This window comes from Anoplophora glabripennis, unplaced genomic scaffold, assembly GCF_000390285.2.
Source record: "Anoplophora glabripennis isolate ALB-LARVAE unplaced genomic scaffold, Agla_2.0 scaffold299, whole genome shotgun sequence".
Taxonomy (NCBI): Eukaryota; Metazoa; Arthropoda; class Insecta; order Coleoptera; family Cerambycidae; genus Anoplophora; species Anoplophora glabripennis.
In genome coordinates, this window is record NW_019417348.1 from 33291 (window position 1) to 53161 (window position 19871).

The 19871-nt window shown below is 32.0% G+C and overlaps 1 protein-coding gene across 1 annotated transcript; it reads left to right on the plus strand.

The window, feature by feature from the left end:
- Positions 1–1963: 1963 nt before the first annotated feature.
- LOC111692283 lies at positions 1964–6607 on the plus strand. The gene is made up of 4 exons (XM_023456202.1): positions 1964–2081; positions 3069–3328; positions 3390–4005; positions 6504–6607. Exons 1-4 carry the CDS (start codon positions 1964–1966, stop codon positions 6605–6607), a joined length of 1098 nt encoding a protein of 365 aa, XP_023311970.1.
- The last annotated feature ends 13264 nt before the right edge of the window (positions 6608–19871 follow it).

A 19871-nucleotide genomic window follows, 5' to 3' on the forward strand; every position in this document is an offset into this window, starting at 1 on the left:
GCCACAAAAAAATCTAGTAATCACAATAGACTAATCAACCTCTAAACAGAAGTTTTTGTTACTTTTCTTGTGAGTTTTCTTCGTTTGCATGTTAAAAATTTCAGATGAAGAATATGTAGACATTAAACAAAACTATGTAAACATTAATTTTGGGTATGGACTGCGCAATGGAACCATTTATTAATCGAGCAGCGAAAGGATATCGAATGAAGTTTCCAGCACATACCTACAGTGTTCAGTAGATCATAGAGCAGGATTGAAAGCGTTGCTTCAAATATTTTTTATCAAAACGAGGTAAAACGACCAGTTGATAAGAACCAGCGGTTTGGCACTATATGGGGAGCAAGAAATTAGGAAGTTTTGAATAGCGAGTAATATAGGGAGCTGTTGCATTTTTATCATCGGCAGAACATAGAAGTATTACGACTTAGAGATGTTCAGCAGAGACTTCAGTTTTGGTAGTGAATTTTGAGACAATAGGCGCAATATAATAATTTTTAGAGTTTTATGGTCGGATCAGGTTAATAATTTTGATAATAATCACATTTAGTCTTTGGTTAATTCAAATGCAGTTTAATCGTGTCATCTTCGCGATTTATTATAAACATATATAAAAGTTTATCATGGCAAATTTATTTGAACACCATATTTGATACCAAGGGTGTCGCCAACCGATGGGCTAGGGGGGCAAGATAAGAGAGAGGATGTGAGAAATATAAATTATAGATAGAAATAGATACAGTGAATTAATTTTTTTTAGATATATATTTAATAAAACATTTTTAATACAAAAAATATAATTAACTAAAAAAATAAAGAAATTCAACATAATCTCGAAATTTTTTGAAAATTTGTCTATTAATAAAATCTTCATGGTTGTCAAAAATAAGCTTTCTGTGTATACTCATCATTGCTACGCCATTGAGATGATTTTGTACCATAATATTTCTCCGCCAGGTTTTTATTATTATTTTTTTAATTTAGAATTCCAGAGCTAAATTTTTAAAATATGGAAATGTATATAAATGGAAATTTAACATAAAATTTTATATTTTTAAATTCTTTTGTCAACAAATATTTATACTAATTTATTACAATTGTTTAAAAATAAATAAAGTAGTGTATTAATTTTCAGAATTAAAGTTTAAGTAAATAAAATATTTTATTAAATATTTCCAATCTAATATTTTCTTAGCTAAAGAAAATGTTTGTACTTTTTTCAAATTTCTACGCCCTTGTTTGATACTCCTTTCCACTGAACAAAACAAGTACAGTCCTTACAATATTTGTTGAGATAGAATTATAAGAAGACCCCTGCATCACTTTCTTGGAATTAACCGCATTCGACACCCGAGGTAGAAAGACATTGGTGGCGTGACGTTTACCGTAGCAGCTTGCAGTGCATACTGTGTTTTTCAGTTACGAAGGCGTGTTTCTTCGTAACTGTACGTTATGCGTTTTCAGTGTAATTTCTTATTAAAATAAATCAATGGAGGTGAAAAATAAAAGAAAGGAATTTAATTCTGAATCGAAGAGTATCGTGTTTAACGTGTATAATTATTTAGACAATTTAATATTCGGAAAATATAACGGGAAATTTCAAGTCCCTGCCGCAGTAAATTGTTACGATAACAGAACTTTATTGGCTTATTCATTCCTTGAAATTCTATCTTAACAGATATTGTACGGACTGCAGTTCATTGTTTGTTTAGTAAAAAAAAAAATAGGTAAACTAAAAAATTTATATGTGTAGTAATAATAATCTTCAGTTCTGACATTGTTTATATGAAAGTTACAAATAGTGTATAGGAAGTTTCAAAGTTCCCTTTCCAAGTATTTTGTTCGAAAAATACATTTAGTATGGAAAAACAAATAAAGGAATGTTTTCAGCATAAGTCTGAACTTTGCTTTTATTACATTTTTCTTAGAAGCATACTTATTTCTGATAATAATAATTGTTCTGATGGTGACGGTGATGCTGATGGTGATGGCGATGGCGATGGTGATGTTGATGCTGATACTGATACTGATGGTGATGGCACTTTCTACCTTAATATGCCATCACTGTGGCATGGATATGCGTGCAATGTCACCAACGCTATAAGATCAGTGACTGACTAGGCCTCAAATGGTCTCAAATACGGCGAAGCTTTTTGCAGAGTTATCACTGATGATGCCGACAGTGAAGAATGATGTATCATTTGGCAACAACATCTCATTGTTTGAAGAGCGATTCCATCTGTAAACCAACAGCAAAATCTAAAATCAATATCGGGGCGGGTTTAGGGGTTCAGATAACGGATCTGTCGGCACAGAGACCAGCCTGATAACAACAAGATTACTATCTAAGGTTAAAGAACCTTAAAATATGATTAACTTTTGTACAACACGTTTTTGAAGGTTTTTGAATATAGATTAACTAACTTTCATACAACTGGTCCTTAGTAGACCTTAATATTTTTGAGGGACCTTTAGAGGCCAATGATTTTTATATTTCTCAGATAAAGAAGTTATATGTTTGCCTGATAAAATTATGTTGTGAAATAATAGTTATTTTGTATCTAGTGCGCGAAATGCTACTTTGGTGATCGAGAATTGAATTTTTTAACGAGGCGAAGCCGAGTTAAAAAATTATTCGAGACCACCAAAGTAGTTCGCGCACGAGATGCAAACAATATTTTTTCTACAAACGTCAAAATCTATCTCTTAAAAATATTATAAATAAGTAAAATGCTTAATTTATTATAGAAAATAGTGTTGAGCTGGCTTAAAATGTCTTTCTTAATCAAATTTTCACTGTTACTATGGAAACAAAGTGGCTGTTGTTGACAACAATAATAATTATTTTAAAATGACGTTTGTGTTTGCGTCTTCAATTTTTAATTGCCAGATATTATTTAAAATAATGGAAATTGCTAGTGACGATGAACTAAGTAGTACCCCACCTAATTTGGCAGATGCGGCCAATTTGGTAACTTCAAATCCTTTACCGGAAAAATCGAAGCGCCAATATGAAAATGCATATCGGCAATTTAAGGAGTGGTGTGAAACAAATAAAACAAGAAAAGCATCCGAAAATGTGCTGTTAGCATATTTTGCAGAAAGATCCAAGAAGGTGAAGCCTTCCACATTATGGGCAGTATATTCTATGCTAAAATCAACACTTAATGCTAAGGAAAACGTAGATATTAAAAAATTTACCAAGTTGGTTCCATATTTGAAAAAATTGTCAGTTGGACACAACCCTAAGAAATCCAAGGTATTAACTCGAGAAGAAGTAAATCAATTCATAAGAGAGGCAGATGATGAAATATATTTGATGGCTAAGGTATATTTTTAATCATTGTTTTATATGTATTTTAAATTACTAAATATCGATATCCTTTTAGGTCGTTTTAATATTGGGTATTTCTGGTGCTTGCCGCCGTGAAGAACTCACTAAAATGAGTGTCGATGACATAGAAGATAAAGGTTCCATCTTGATTGTGAAAGTACCGGATACAAAAACGAACATACAACGAATTTTTACGGTTTCGAATCTAGATTATATCGATATTTACCGAAAATACGTGGCTCTTCGTCCAAGTTATGCTAGCAGTCGCCGATTGTTTTTGAAGTATCAAAATAAGAGATGCATTAACCAAGTTGTTGGAATAAATTCTATTGGAGGGATGCCCAGCTTAATAGCAAAATACTTAAAATTACCAAATTCTGATGCTTACACAGGTCACTGTTTTCGGAGAACCTCGGCCACACTTCTTGCTAATGCTGGGGGTGATATATGTAGTTTGAAGAGACACGGGGTATGGAAATCTTCCACCGTGGCCGAAGGATACGTGGAATATTCTGTCAATAATAAGATTGAAATATCAAATAAAATTTTAGATTGCGAAATTTCAGGATCACATGGTATCACCTCTACCTCAAAAATTAGTAGTGTTTCAACCCCCAAAACCCCAATATCCCGAGCTGAACCTGAATTATCTGGTTTAGGAATAAATATTGGTTCGTGTACTGGTTGTACGATTAATGTTAATATTGTAAATAATAACTAAAGTTATTGTAAAATTCTATCATTATTTTAAAAGTATTTAATTATTATTCATTTAAAAATAAATAATAATTTGGAGTTTTGCTTCCTTTTTTCAAAGATTGAAATACAAAACTCTTATTAATTTACATGCAGTGTGCGAAATACTTCGCACCCTAGCGCGCGAAGTATTTCGCGCACGGTGTCATGGTAACGTAAGACTCCGAAAAAAAGTGTCACTTCGCATATTGTTGTCAATGCGCAAACCTTGTCATTTTTTGACGTGTAGAAAAAAAACTTATAGTTGATCACAGTGGCCATCCACGTTTCCAGATTTAAAACCACTGGATTATTTTCTTCTAGGGAAAATATTCTGATGAGGTGGATAAGTGACAGGTGTATTTGAATTAAAAAAAAATGAAAATGATTCTTGTGAAATGTTTTTGAACGCATAGCACGACCATTCGAGACCCAGACGTGAAATTTAATATTCCAATGAGAAGATCAGTAATCCTACTGAGAGGGTTATTACGGTGACAGTTTCTGAAAACTCCTAATATCGCCAAGTCGAAACAAAATCTAAGATCAGCCTGTAAAACGGTAACGAAAGATGTATTAAAAACAAATAAAACAATTTTTTTTATTAAAAGGATTCATTGTTTGGATAATAATGAAAGACAAATAGAAAATTGTCTGTGACTATTCCTAAGGATGTTTGTTAAACTATTAAATATTATCGTTAATTGAAAAATAACGACCTAGGGCGCTATAAATCACTGTAGGGACCTCGGAAAAATTTAAACACTGCCGGGAAAAGTGTGTGAATATGAGAGTGGGGTACTTTGAAGGAGGCAAGGACCAATAATGTATAAAATTAATAATAAAGTTTAAAAAATAAAGTTCGATTATTTTCTGAACAGCGTCGTATAACGCAGTACTCTTAGAATATACTCTTTTAATCATACCTTACTTACAATCTTTCCGAAATCAGTTAAACATGTATAAAAGCTCCTAGCAATAAAATTTTATGAATTTCATAGGCGTCCCTAAAAAAGTTTTCTGCTAAAGGTAAAAAATAATAGTAATTTATATATAATGTGCAGAAAATTTCTATTATGTTTATTTGGCCAACAACATATTTTAATTATTTATGTCCTTCAACAATTTTATTATATTGATGGTAAATTTTGGTTCTGACATATCAAAAAACATTTACAGTTTCTTTAAAATATGCTGCTAGGCTGGGTCATTCCATTTGAAAAAGAAAAAGTTTTTCAACTCGTAAGATTGTAGGTCTCAGTTTTTCTGAGTCTGAATAAGGTACACTTTTGCTCACAGATGACAAGATGTAATTTATGTCAAAACGGACTGTGAAAACTGCAGGCTTCTAACTCTTACGATTTAGATACTATCTACTATCTAGCCTCATTTAGAGAGCTGAAATCGTGATTTTTTTCAAAACAACTGAATATCTCGAAAACGGTAAGTTTTAAACACCGTGTACATTTAATGAACTCGACCTAATATTAACCAAGGAATTCAAAAAATACAATAATATACAGGGTGTTCCATTTAAAATAACAAAGTTATGTAGCGCCCACGCGAAATGAAACTTCCTGTAAAGTTAAAAATATTTTCTTTACATGGTCCATGTGATTCAAGGTAACTTTTATTAAAACCATTTTTTTATAAATTTTACAGTTGCAGAGATACAGAAGAATCCCTTTTAGGTGAAACACCCTGTATAAATATATACAAGTTGTCCCATAAAAACATGTTGTTTGGATATTTCCGTAGTTAATACCTTTTTTAACTGTATAAGGGTACTGCTATAATTGTATTAAAAAACTTAACTTTCTTACAACCTTTATTTTTAACAATTTTTTTAATAGTAAAATAACGGAGACAATAAGAAGTAACATGTATGGCGGACCACTGGGTACAGTCACTGTATTCTTTTTTGCAAGACCTATGTAAAAGATCCTAAATTAAAGACCTTGTAATTGTGAAGATTTTCTACTCCCTTACATGAATTCACATTCACTTTTAGATATAAAGTTGTGCAGGATTTTGTGGACTAAGCATTGCTATTTTGTAAATTATAATATCTTTAATTTCTTGAATTATCCCAAAATAAAAACTTAAAATGATCATTTCTTTATAATTAACTCCGAATCGATAATATATTTTTTTCCAAAAAATATTTAATTTGAAACTTGCAAATTTGATCCTTGTTTTCAGCATTTTCCTTATAAATAGTTTTTGAGTTATTTAACATTATAAATTCTACTTTCGGATTTTTTTTAAGATAATTCAGGAACCCGAAATCATTTTTTTTTAATAATAATGTCCACAAAATCTACGCTAATTTCACTCATCTTGTAACACTAGCAATAAAAAAGGCACCCACACAAAAGTATGCATGTCTTGCCGAATATTAGCCATGATTCTCTTAACTTTAATGTTGTCGTAGGAACAGCCGAGGCGACTGCGATCGAGTTAGCCAGTATAGCAGAGGAAGTTACCGAGAATATGAAAACGGCAGAACACGTTATGAAATTCATGAGCCCGATATAAATGTTATGCGAGAAAAGAGGACTCAGAAATATCTGGTGTCTATGGTAACAATGTATGCAATATGTCTATGTCCTTTGATGATACTTCGACTGGCGCGACTAGCACTTGTTGAAACATACGACAATAGTGGACAATTCGACCTCACCTACACAATATTCGTATGGGTGGCTTTTGTTCCTACTTGTTCGACGCCACTTTTGTTTGCAACATGGCAAATGAGCAGGTATTTATATCATTATAACTATTTTCCCTGTAGACGTATGCTGTAACAAATATTAGAAGTTACAAAAATGAATTAATGTAGATAAAAAATGTATTGAAACGTAACTGTAGAATTGAATAAATTTCTGAATATCCCACCGCGAACTAATGTGATGGATATAAAGAAAAATGGGGAAGGTCGGTGTCGATTGTAACAAAAATTACACTAATCATCTTGGAATCTAAAGCATTTGAATTTTTTTGTAAGGATTTATCAAACAAATCTGAATTGGCTGAATAAAAAAAACTTCTCAACTAAATTAATTTAACTACTATTGTTATTTATTACAAGCATCTCCCTGCAAATTCTCTGTAGTCACCCATGTATAAATTGGCTTCGTCAGACCTCTAATTTAGTCTCGTCTTCTCTGTAACAAACAATTTTAACACTGGTACAACCATCTAAAATATTTTTTAATGTATTTATTTGTTATAAACCGCTTAGAAAGATTTTTCTTAAAAGCCTCTTGAAAGTTATGATGTTAGAGGTGTTTCAAAATCTTATGAGCTTTGACCTTCATATGCGCAGAAACATAATTCCGATCGTCGCCTAAATTATTCTACGTCCTAAAAACATTACATCTATTATTCACAGTATATCTCGAGCTCTTTGATTCGATTACAAATATCATAATAAAATGCCCTATTCTTAATTATTTTAATTTAAGCAATAAAAATATATATAACGAACGTTCGCCAGTTGAATTTATTGATGCCCGAGCGCCTTTCTGGTTGTAATGAGGCACGTGGTCTAATTCTAAGTCAATGTTTTCACGACGTGTTTATTAGAAGAATTCTGTGGATACGCCACGCCTTTTGTGCATTTCGCGGCTCATGAGATTTTAAAACTACTCTAATGGCCCTTTAAAAATATCTGGGGAAAATGTATTCTGTATGCTTATATTATCAAAGACCTTTAAAATTAACTGCTTCTAAAGGAATCATTTAAATGTTATCACAAAATATTTGGCTAACAGTAGTTCAATAGATCTGTTGAAATCTTGATATACAGGGTGTCCCAGAATAACGTATACAACGTAAAACCACATATTCGTAGACCCAAAATAGGCAGATCTAGGCTAATTCACCTATATCCGAAATCGCTTCGTTTTGCCGCTAGATGCCCTCAAAGTTCGTGAAATTTTTTTGGATTTTGAAAATAACTCAAATACGTATTATTCGATTTTGATTATTTTTGGGATGTGGACTTTTGCTTTCAGTCTACACATTTTGGTGTTATCCAGAGTGTTTTTTAAAACTTACTACAAAATTGATGTATGGTGATAATATCCGTTCATAACTTTTCCTCTTTCGGGCAATAATGACAGCTATTTTTTATTTAATAGGTGATACTATTAGGAAGTTTTTGGACCTTTTGCAGAATTTTGGTTAACTGAGCGGTGTGGGTACAAGAAAATATTTATTAAATGTCTACATTATTTTGCTACCCATATTACAATATTTAACAAAGTGCTAGTAGTCACTAATTTTGTAGGTTGACTGTAATTTCAGTTTGATCTTTAAGTCACTGTACCTGCCAATTATTATTAAGGAGTGTTTACTTCGATAAGATACTGTTACTTCATTTTTCGATATTGATACACACACATACGACGAATTAGAGTTATATACAACGTGTCTAATTTTATTGAAATAATTCGTAAAAACAATTAAATACAATAAAAAATGTTGGAGGTAAAAGTAACAAAATTGATGTTATTAAATTTAGTACAACTTATTATAAAAACTGTTCAAAATGGCCATCGTTGTTTCTGCAACAGTTTTTGCAGTTCTTAAGGGCGATTATTTAAAACATTTATAGCATTTTGGATATGCCTCCAGAACTCTTCTTCAATATTAGATGTGAAAGCATACTGTTGATTGCAAAGTTCCCCGAAGATAATAGTCACAATGTGATAAGTCTGGTGAACGTACAGGCTAGTTAACAGGAATATTACTGATGCACCAACGAGGGAATCTTTAGTTCAGATACTGCCGGACATTTACAGTGAAATGTGGTGGAGCGCTATCATGCATAAACCACATGATCTCTGAGTAATAACGACATATTTTCTATAACTTGGGTTTTGCAGACATTCTAAATAAAATTCCCCATTCAGTCTATTGGGAAGAATAACAGGGCCAATAATAATGCAATGATCCCAAACCAAACATTGATGTTTCACTGACAATGTTTCACTTTCACAGCATATGGATTTTCTTGAATATACACATGTTCATTGTGAATATTTATTATTCCGCTTCTGGTAAAACAGAATTGGCGGTACAATGACTTAAAGATCAAACTGAAATTACAAACAGCCTACAAAATCAGAGCCTACTAGCACTTCGATAAGTATTGTAATATGGGTGGCAAGATAATATATGCATTTAAAAAATAGTTTTTTGTACCCAAACCGGTCATTTAATAAAAATTTTACAAAATGCCCAAAAACTACCAAATGATATCACCTATCAAATAAAAAACAGTTGTCATTATTGCCCGAAAGAGGAAAAGTTATGAACGGATATTATCAAAGTTTTAAAAAACACTCTCTGTATAATTCCAGAATGTGTAGACTGAAAACAAAAGTCCACCCCCCAAAAATAATCAAAATCGAATAAAACGTTTTCGATTTAATCACAACATTAAAAAAAAAATTCACGAACTTTGAGGCCATCTAGCGGTCAAGCGAAGCGATTTCGGATATAGGTGAATTAGCCTAAATCTGCCTATTTTGATTCCACAAATCTGCATATGGTCTCTCGTTGTACACGTTATTCTGGGATACCCTGTATATAGAATGTAGATTAACCTACCCTATAAAACTAGTTATTGTTACTAGTTTAGTTAACTGTTAAATATTAGTAATTACCTTCTGACTGTTCCAAAATGTCTGGGGCACCCAGGAGTACAAAAGCTAACTCACTGTAGAGTAACCTGCCCAAATTATCGCAAAAAATTTCCTGCCCCCCCTATTTCCGAGAGTGCTGAACACAAATTTGAAGTTATTTTTATGCGGCCGAACCTAGCTTTCGAGAGAAAAATTTTTCAAAATTCTAACCTACATATTTTATAGAACGCTACCCACGACACTGTATACTTTATGTGGCTTCGAGAACATCTCTAATGAACAATCCACATTGTTTAAAAAAACACATTTTTATAAATTTCAAGTAAAAAAAATATGTATTCGATAAATAATAATTATTTCTTTCAGTAAGCCATTTGCGATTCATGATGTCATTCAAGTTCTCCTCCCCACTCTCACTCATTTGTGATCATCCGAAATGATTATTTAATAAACACACATTTTTTTTATTTGGAATTTATGAAAAAGTTAGAATTATGTTCAACACCCTCGAAAATTTTTGTGACAATTTGGACAATAATTACCCTACAAAAAAAACAAAAATAATAAATTATGTCAATTTTCTGGAAGAAAATAAAATGTTTTTGAGTGGCAAAATAAACCCATTACATTTACCCAAATTAAATAAAGTATGGAAAGAACTAACTTCACACTTAACATTTGACATTTCTTCCACAATCGCAGCACCCACACGATACGATATTTGTTTACGTTCAACAAATATTTAGTGCCCGTATGATCTGAAGCCGGCTTAATATCATTTTAATATTAAGTATGAAACTCGTTAATATACAAAATAATTCCTATAAAATGTCAAAGCGAAACTTAGTTGATTAACTATCTATGATGCTTTTAGTACAGCACCAGATGATTTAAGTAATTTCAAAATGAGAAACTTTTACGTTTGAGCAAAATTTTAATTATGAAAACTTTAATTCTGCTTTAGAGGAATACCTCTAACTTAAAATGAGATTCACCACAAGTACAGACGTTCCAGCTGCATATACATTCAATTAAAACAGATTAAAAATAGATTGTGTATGAAAACGCCATAACTGTCTAAATTGTTAACATAGTCTCTAACAAATAGGTATTTCTTGTCAAATGTGGTAGCTCTCTTCTCGATAAAAAATTTTGAATAAAATGATTTTTTCCACTATCGCTATGACAACAGCTTTTTGACATTCAATTTTCTTTTTAGTAGTGCAAAAAATATTCATTCATTAGTGTTTCAAAAATATGATACAAACTGAAAGAGGAGATCGAAAATGTTATTTTAAACAAAAAGTTTCCCGTGATCATAAACAATATAACATAGAACACATAAAAAAGTTACAGAATGTTAGAAATTATCGGATATATTTTTTAAATAACTTCAAAACGGTTGATCAAATCCATTTGAACAACAATCTTTTCCACACTCACAGTGGGGAGATAACTGAGAACTTTTTATTTTAAAAACAAATCCATGGTATTTTAGTAAAAATAATACATTTTTATATAGAAGAACCTCAAAAGACACAAAAAAGTTTATTTTGTTTGATTTCTATAATCTGCACCGTTTCCGAGAAATTAGCAAGAAACATTAAGTATTTTTGGTTTGATGACATTTCGAAAATTAATAGTGACGCGGATTGCTTTCATATTTTGCTAAAACATGGTAGAAATTAAAATAAGAAAACAAATTGTTAAGAACATCGATGCGGAGGGCTGTTGTATCCCAGTAAAGTATTTATTTTGGGTTTATTAGCTCCCATATTTCAGAAAGCTCTTACTACTTTTCACAATTCCTACGACTACCAATAGAAAACTGAAGATGGACCAAAAATTAGAAAAAAATATTGGAAGATGGCACGATGATTAACAATGAATAAAATGCAATACGTGTTAATTTTCAAGAAGTTAATGAAAACTGGTCTTTTATATGGTTCCAAATTTCCACAAAATGGGATGATGGATGACGTTGGCTTTGCATATCCTGCGGTTCCATAAAGAGCAGTTTCGAAAGGTTTTAGGAGATTATAGCGAAGAGCAGGGTAAATGTTTCCACAAAGATATAAAAGAAGAGGAATTAATTCACTAAATAAATATTTTGAAAAAAAAACGAGGACCTACGTTATTACAGGAAATTAATATATACATATTTTCTTTCTTCAACCAGTTTGCTTTGTCGTTTGCTTTTTCAACAGTGAATTCTGTCATAATAGTCTCAAGCAAACTTTGAATTTGGGCACAATGGGTCAAAAAATGTTGAAGTATAACCTATTCATATGATTCTTCACTAGAAAAAATGACGTTTTGCATCCGTAGATGTAAAAAACGATTTGTTAATATTTTTTCGACAATTTTGGTAATAAATGAATATAATAAATTTTAATTCAAGGACCAAGAAAAGGTTATCAAGGTTTCCAGGCAAATATAGAAAATACATTGGAACAAAATTTTCAGATGCAAGCCAGTTCCTTACTATGCGTCCAAAATGTGAGATTTCTGCGATTTGCAGAAGAATTTTTGAAGTTAGGTTACAAAAATTCTCTATGTGGGCCTAGATATCATTTCGTAGAAACAGTATGGGTCACATGGTTCATATCAAAATATGACCACTTTAATTTTCGCGAGCCATTTCTGCTAATACCTGTACCTCTATGTTCTTTTAAGTTACTATCATCAGTAACAATAACTTGTTTAAGATTAAACTCGTATGTTTTATAAGATAATAGTGAAAATAGTTTTCATTGAAATAGGTATGAAACTGGAGGTGCATGTCATTGCAAAAAGTGTGGCTGAGTGTGCGAGAGAGACAGACAATATCTCAGTACATGCTGTCTCATTTTTCGCTTCAACGACGGGTGCCCTGCGGGAGTCAATGAGCGCGAACATTCATTTCCTACCAATCGCGTTCGTGCTAGAGTGAGACAGCATGTACTGAGACACTGTCTGTCTCTCTCGCCCACTCAGCCATACTTTTAATGGTATGCTACCTATATGCTTGAAGGTAAGAAAAGATGTTGAAAGGACCCCGCGTACACCTTATGGAAATTTCCTGAAAAATTGATATGTCCCTTTTTTATCAGTGATCAAAAGTCTTCATGGCCACGAAGCTCCAAATGAAAATCTGGAGGCAGTAGGTCCCACAAAAAATGCTCTCACAAACATTATGTAGAGTAACCCGATGTGCACCACCAGGAGGTTATCAAGTCGAATTTTGCACATCATTTTGCACTGAAAAGGACAGTTCGTGTGTGCGTGCGTGCGTGCGTTTGTGTGCACCCGTTTTAAAATAACTGTCATAAATAGCCTTGTAAACCTAATGAATACCTGGAAAATAACATTCATCAAATGAAATATAGATCCCAAACATCATTTTCGCTTTATTTTCTGGTAAAATTAAATTCAGTAGCAGTTAACTCTTGGGTCTTAATTTTGCGTGTTCGTTTTATTAACTAAGTGTAAAATTTTACACTCACAATGGTACCTACCTATTTTGTCATATCAGACACATTTTGTCCACAAATCTTTTGTCGCGTGCAGTTGAATGGAAATTAATTTTTTTGGTTCGAAGTCTTCCATTTTTATAAATATACACATTTTTTCCGTCTAATTATTTGGGATTTGATTTAACAATATGGTAAATCCCTGAAAGTTTTACAAAAGTATATACTTATTTTCATATTGCATGTGTAATCGTTTTTTAGAAAAATGGTAAAATGTTATATTGTTTATTAATATTAAAATAGGTGTATTTCTAAAAGTATATAAAGAGGGATGTAGCAAACTAAAAAATCATACTAATTTCCTTGATCATATGTCCTAAACAGCTTCAGTGTCTCCTTTCCTGTAAAATATTTATAAAATTCACAGGACTAATATTACTATTGTAATGAAATAAATTACCATGAAATTCACATTCCAGTACTAGCGAAATCCCATTTCTTTTTGATAGGAGTTGCCGTGATCAAGATATTTAGCGTCAAAAAGTTTTATATTAAGACATTTTTTACGGCATCTTTAACACACCTTTTGTTGAAAATGAAATGACGTCAAATATGTATGTACTCGTAATATTATTTCACTATGCATTTTTTTCTTCAAATTTAATCGAAAATTGCTTGGTTTTAATATAAAAAATATTAAACTGTTTTATACGAAAACGGGAACAATTATTGAAAAGCCCAATTAATCATACTCTACAAACATAAGTTCATAACTATAGGTATTGTTTGAAACTTATTTGGCTTTGTTCCAATTTTGTATAAATTACGTAGTTTGTCTTTTGTCGTCTAGGCCAACAAGTTATCTAAAGCAATAGTGAAGGATAACATTTTGAACGCAAGTAGCTAAATTCCTTGAAACTTTATTTCGTGGAATACATTATATCCGCCATATGAATTAGTAACCAACTTTGAGCTGTTACTTGAGAATTATATTCGCTTCCACAATTTTATGGCTGAGATCATCCACTAAATACAGCTTCTTGAGTTTGTCGTGAAAGAAGTGAGAGGAAAATTTATTCCACAATTACCACGATTATCTTAGACTATTAAAAAACTTAAAGCTTTTATGTTATATCCTAACAAAGTTAAGAGAATTAAAGTTAACAGGCGAGAAGATAAAAATGAAAATGTCACAAATTAGCAGTTATTTGAATGAAATGATAGTCAGATCAATAAATTCAAATTCAAATAGCTCCAATAGTTGAGAAATTAGAGCAAAATAATTGGCTCCTATCTATGTATGTTCTACTGCTGAAGAACATCTAACACTGTCATAGTTTGCAAACCGAGCATTCTCGAAAAAAAAACTCTAGAGGTACAAAGGCTTCGTACACAAGTTATTTTAGTGTCATAACTATTTTGTGACAGTTGAAATTCCTCAGACTCTTCTTAATTCCTGCGCCACGAGTTACATGTTCTTGAAATGAGTGAAATAATGTAATAATAATCCATAAAGTATAAAGCAATAAAATCAGGGTCTTAATTTTCTGAGGCCAATGTTTCGATTTTATTTAAAATATTCATCGGGGTTATAAATAATAATAAAAAGATAAGAATAGGTATAGACAAAAAACATAATTTAAAATCATTGTACCTAGGTCTGGAACTGCCAATTTGGTAAGGCAAAAAATAAAAACTAAAAAACAACAAAAAAAGAATAATGTACTGGGTGTTGTCATTTGATATCCATTTAATAAATTTATAAATAATGCCATTGTGTATTATACTCATCTGTATCTACTTTTTTTTTTACCGCACATTGTCAGCTTCATACCTAGGTACGTATTTTAAAAACGACTACACAAATTACAATTTTATTATACACATTATATTAAATGAAAAGTAATCTAAATATTTATAAACTTGACTTAGTTTGTTACATGGTGAATAGACTCTTTCAGTGCGACGTCACATATTTAGTCAACCCGCAACAAATTGTCACAGTTGAAATTGTACAGATCGTATCTGACCCTTGTGTACTATTTACATAGATACTAAAAATATGAACAACTTCAAATGAATTTATTTTTACAAGTATTGAGAAGTATTTAAGAACAAACAACATGTGTTTGGCAAAATAGATACACTAATATGCTTAAAACTTACAAAAAACGAAGAAGAATATTCCTAAATTTAAATATGGTCAAAATTTAACATTAGCCATGTTATTCCTAATGTTCATGCTCGGAAAGAATAGCCTCATACGCAGGTGAGATCTTGTTGGTAATGTTATCGCTGTCATCATTAGTGTATTTTCTCTTGTTTTGCTTAATCTTGGCATTTTCTAATTATGCCAAGTATTTTTTATTATTGTTTTTCTTGGTGTTCTGCTGTGCCAGTCTGTTTATTGAGAGTTTTTTTTTCTTTAAGTGGTTTATTATAGACGTACCAAACCAAACTTTTCTCGAATGGTATCCTGTTACGACGCTACTTCGCTTACATGAAATTATCTTTACCTACGACCACTACTGTAAATACTTAAAAACACACCGTCTGCAATCAATGTAAGATTCCTATTACGCACGGTAAAAAAATCGCACAGTTTTCCTAGCAACCGCCTAGCAACGGTCAATACAATACTGTTTGTATTGTACGTTGCTAGGCGGTTGCTAGGAAAACTGTACGACTTTTTTACCAAGCTGTGCGATTTTTTTACCGTACGTAAAATAGGAATCTTACATTGATCGCAGACGGTGTGTTTTTAAGTACTTACAGTAGTTGTCGTAGGTAAAGTATAGTACGTAATACGTGGTGTAATGCAATTGCGCACTCATAGAATTATGCTTTTTACAACACTTATTACGTAATATACTATTAATGCGCATGCTCCGTAACAGGGTGATTTTGAATAGAGTAGCACAAACGCTACCAGTGCATCTAGATGAAAAAGCATTAGACAAAAGTTGCACTCCTGAGGAATTACAGGGTCTTGAATGTTGTAGAGCCAACCAATATTTCCTTCAATTTATCTTGAACGATGTGGCGGAAATCATTTATATTTGGTACAAACATTTGTCCAGTGCGGACACATACTTTCTATTTATTGTTTAAATATATCCACCAGAGGCGCTGCTGTCGACTACATGCAACATATTACTCCAAATAATTTTTCACCCTGTATGAATATACATATCTTATTTACATTTTCGGACGTAACAACTAAAAACAAACATTTTTTTTCTCTTGCATTTTTTCGATAAACGCGAGTTTTTTTAGATAATTTACGAAAAATAAACTTCGGAAGTACGACAAGTTATGTGGTACATATGCATGACGGGGCTCCGGCACATAGTACCTTAGCTGTCAGGCAATGGTTGAATTTAAATTTTCCGGGACGTTGGATAGATCGTGGGGTCGATGCACCCGTTAGTTGGTCTGCCCGTTCACCGGACATTACCCCATTTGATTATGGGGACAACTGAAGTCTTGTTTATGCTACTCCTGTTAATACTGTGGAAGAATTGCGTCAAAAAAATCTTTCTCGCAGTTGACGATATTCGTAACAACCCACAAATATTTGCAAGAGTACGTCATAATTTTAATCGTTGTGTTAGATTGTGTTTACAAAAAAATGGAAACTACTTTGAAAATATTCTTTAGAAACTTTTTACTTTAAAATAACGTTAGGTTCCTTAGTATTACATTTGAGATTACAATAGGTAGTTTTAAATTAAAATTTATTATTTAAATTAGACACTTAAAATAACTTGATTTGTTACATAACGAATATTTACTGTTCCTTCAAAATAAATTTATTAAAATTACTTTACCAGAAAAGCGTTTTCCTTTAGCTATTAATGAGTGGTGTGTTGTTGTTTTTGTATTACTGCAATCTGACTGCAACCATTGGCGCTGTAAAATTTCCGAAGTTTGTTTTTCGTAAATTATCTAAAAAAACTATCGCGTTTATCGAAAAAATGCAAGAGAAAAAAAATGTTTGTTTTTAGTTGTTACGTCCGAAATTGTAAATAAGATATGTATTTTCATACAGGGTGAAATTTTTTTTGGAGTAATATGTTGCATGTAGTCGACAGCAGCGCCTCTGGTGGATATATTTAAACAATATTAATAGAAAGTATATGTCCGCACTGGACAAATGTCTGTACCAAATATAAATGATTTATGCATCGATTTTACATCGTTCAAGATAAATTGAAGGAAATATTGTTTGGCTCTACAACATTCAAGACCCTGTAATGCCTCAGTAGTGCAACTTTTGTCTAAAGTATATTTAGTTCATTCCCCTTATTTTTTCATCTAGATGCACTGGTAGCGTTTGTGCTACTCTATTCAAAATCACCCTGTATACAGGGCGTATCTAAATAACACCGAAAAAATTTAAGGGGCGATTCTCCGATGAAAATTAATAGGGGTCTTTGGTATAAAATTTTTTGAAAAAACCCTCCCCTGAAAAGTTACGCCCCTCCTAAAATTACAAAAAAAAATTGTTTTTCTTTTTTATCTTCCATGTACATCAAGCTAAAGAAACCAAACTTGGTGAACATTATCTGTCAATAAAACTACACTTTTTGAAATTTTTTCAGCCCTGAACTATTTTTGTAAGGGGTTGAAATATTCAACCCCTATGACATTTTTTCTTATAATTTTTTTTTCGATAAAATTTTTTCCTTTTAAAAAATATGTCTAAAATACCCCATTCATTTACTAACTTTTTGATCTCTTCAAGTTTCTTCGAAAAGTTAAGGATTTATGATAAAAAAAATAAATGTATTGTAATGTATTTTTAAAAAGATGAGCTGTTTAACGCGAGTGTATTTTGCCGAAAATGTCATAGGGGTTGATTATTTCAACCCCTTACAAAAATAGTTCAGGGTTGAAAAAATTTCAAAGAGTGTAGTTTTATTGACAGATAATGTTCACCAAATTTGGTTTCTTTAGCTTGATGTACATGGAAGATAAAAAAGAAAAACAATTTTTTTTTTGTAATTTTAGAGGGGCGTAACTTTCAGGGGAGGGTTTTTTTCAAAAAATTTTATACCAAAGACCCCTATTAATTTTCATCGGAGAATCGCCCCTTGAATTTTTTCGGTGTTATTTAGATACACCCTGTATATTATTTTAATTTATTAATTACTATAATAGTCAATATTGTTCTATAAATTTAAATATATAAATTCTATAACTTTCATAATCTTTTAGTTTGTCACTTGAAGCTTCTTAAATATTTTGATATTGCTAGAATATCGCGATACTTAGAGGTCATGACAAATAAGACATTTTTTTGGCGCATGTCCAAAATATATAAGATCGAAAATCGATCTAGTAAAAATACTGAGAAATTATTTTTCGCATCTCCATTCTTTTATGATTCATGTTGCGCACAGGTTTAAAGGAAAAAAGTGTTTCGTAACAGTCCGTTACTACTTATTGATAGCCAGCCAGTCCATTTATTTGTGCCGCACGTGCAGGTCCTATCTGTTTTGTGTATCATTGTGCCTTGTGTAGTGTATTTATGCATAAGAAAAGAATTTCCACGAATCCGAGATAAATCACACATAAGGGAAATATTATATTAATTATCCATTTCAAATGAGAAGGTTAAAAAGAGAAAGTTAAAATTTTTCTGTTAGCCGCCCTTGATAATACTAGCTCGTATACTATGGTACACGCAGAGCAGTTTTCAGACTAATTGAAATGCAAATTCCACCTTCAGTGGATTGTCTAGCTGGTCATATTGTAGTTGTTTTTAATTATTTTGACCGCGAACATTTGTTTGCAGAATATACGGTCGTTTTAACCGTCTTAGAAGGGCGTAGCCGCTTTGTTTTTTTGCCCGTATTCCATGTCACATGTAGAGAGTGGTTTTCACTACGCTTAAATGGAAAGTCTAGCTAGCCATGTTTTAACTACCTTGCCCGCAAACTTTTTGTTTGCCAAATATTTGGGGCAGTATACGGTCGTTTTGACTGTCTTAAAAGGGCTTGGCCGTTTTGGCTTTTTTACCCACAGTCCATGGAACATCTAGATAATGGGTTTTTCACTCCGATAAAATGGAAAGTTCAGCTAGCCAAATTGCAGGTGTTTTGACCACGGACAATTCGTTTGCAGAATATTTTGGGGCACTATGCGATTGCTTTAATTCGACTAAATAGGGTCTAGTCGTATTGACTTTTTGTCTGCATTTCATGAAACATGTAAAGTGTGCTTTTCACCCTTTTTACATGCAAAGTCTATCTATCTATCTCTAAGCATTTAGTAGTTATTTTAACCATGTCACCCATAACTTGTTTTAGACATTTGGGCGTAATTGTACTGCTATTTTTACCCTCCGCATACCATGGTATACACGCAAAGTGGATTTTTCGTTCTAAAGGCTTCCTATTATAGTTTTGCCTTGCTTACATAGCAAAATTTAAATAATCTGCATAAGGCTACATTTTTTCAGAAGCAGTGATTGTACTGTGTTAAAAAATAATTTTACTTATGTACAAATATAATGCCCTTTCTTTACTCTTAGGGGGTCTTACTCAAAATAGTGAGTTAGTATATACTAATACTCACTACTCCCTTTTAATTCAAACAAATATTAGAAATTTACATCTTACAGATGAGAGTGAATTAGGTGCTTAACAAATTAATGTCGTATTTAGTACGAGGTCCTGGAGATAGTTACGT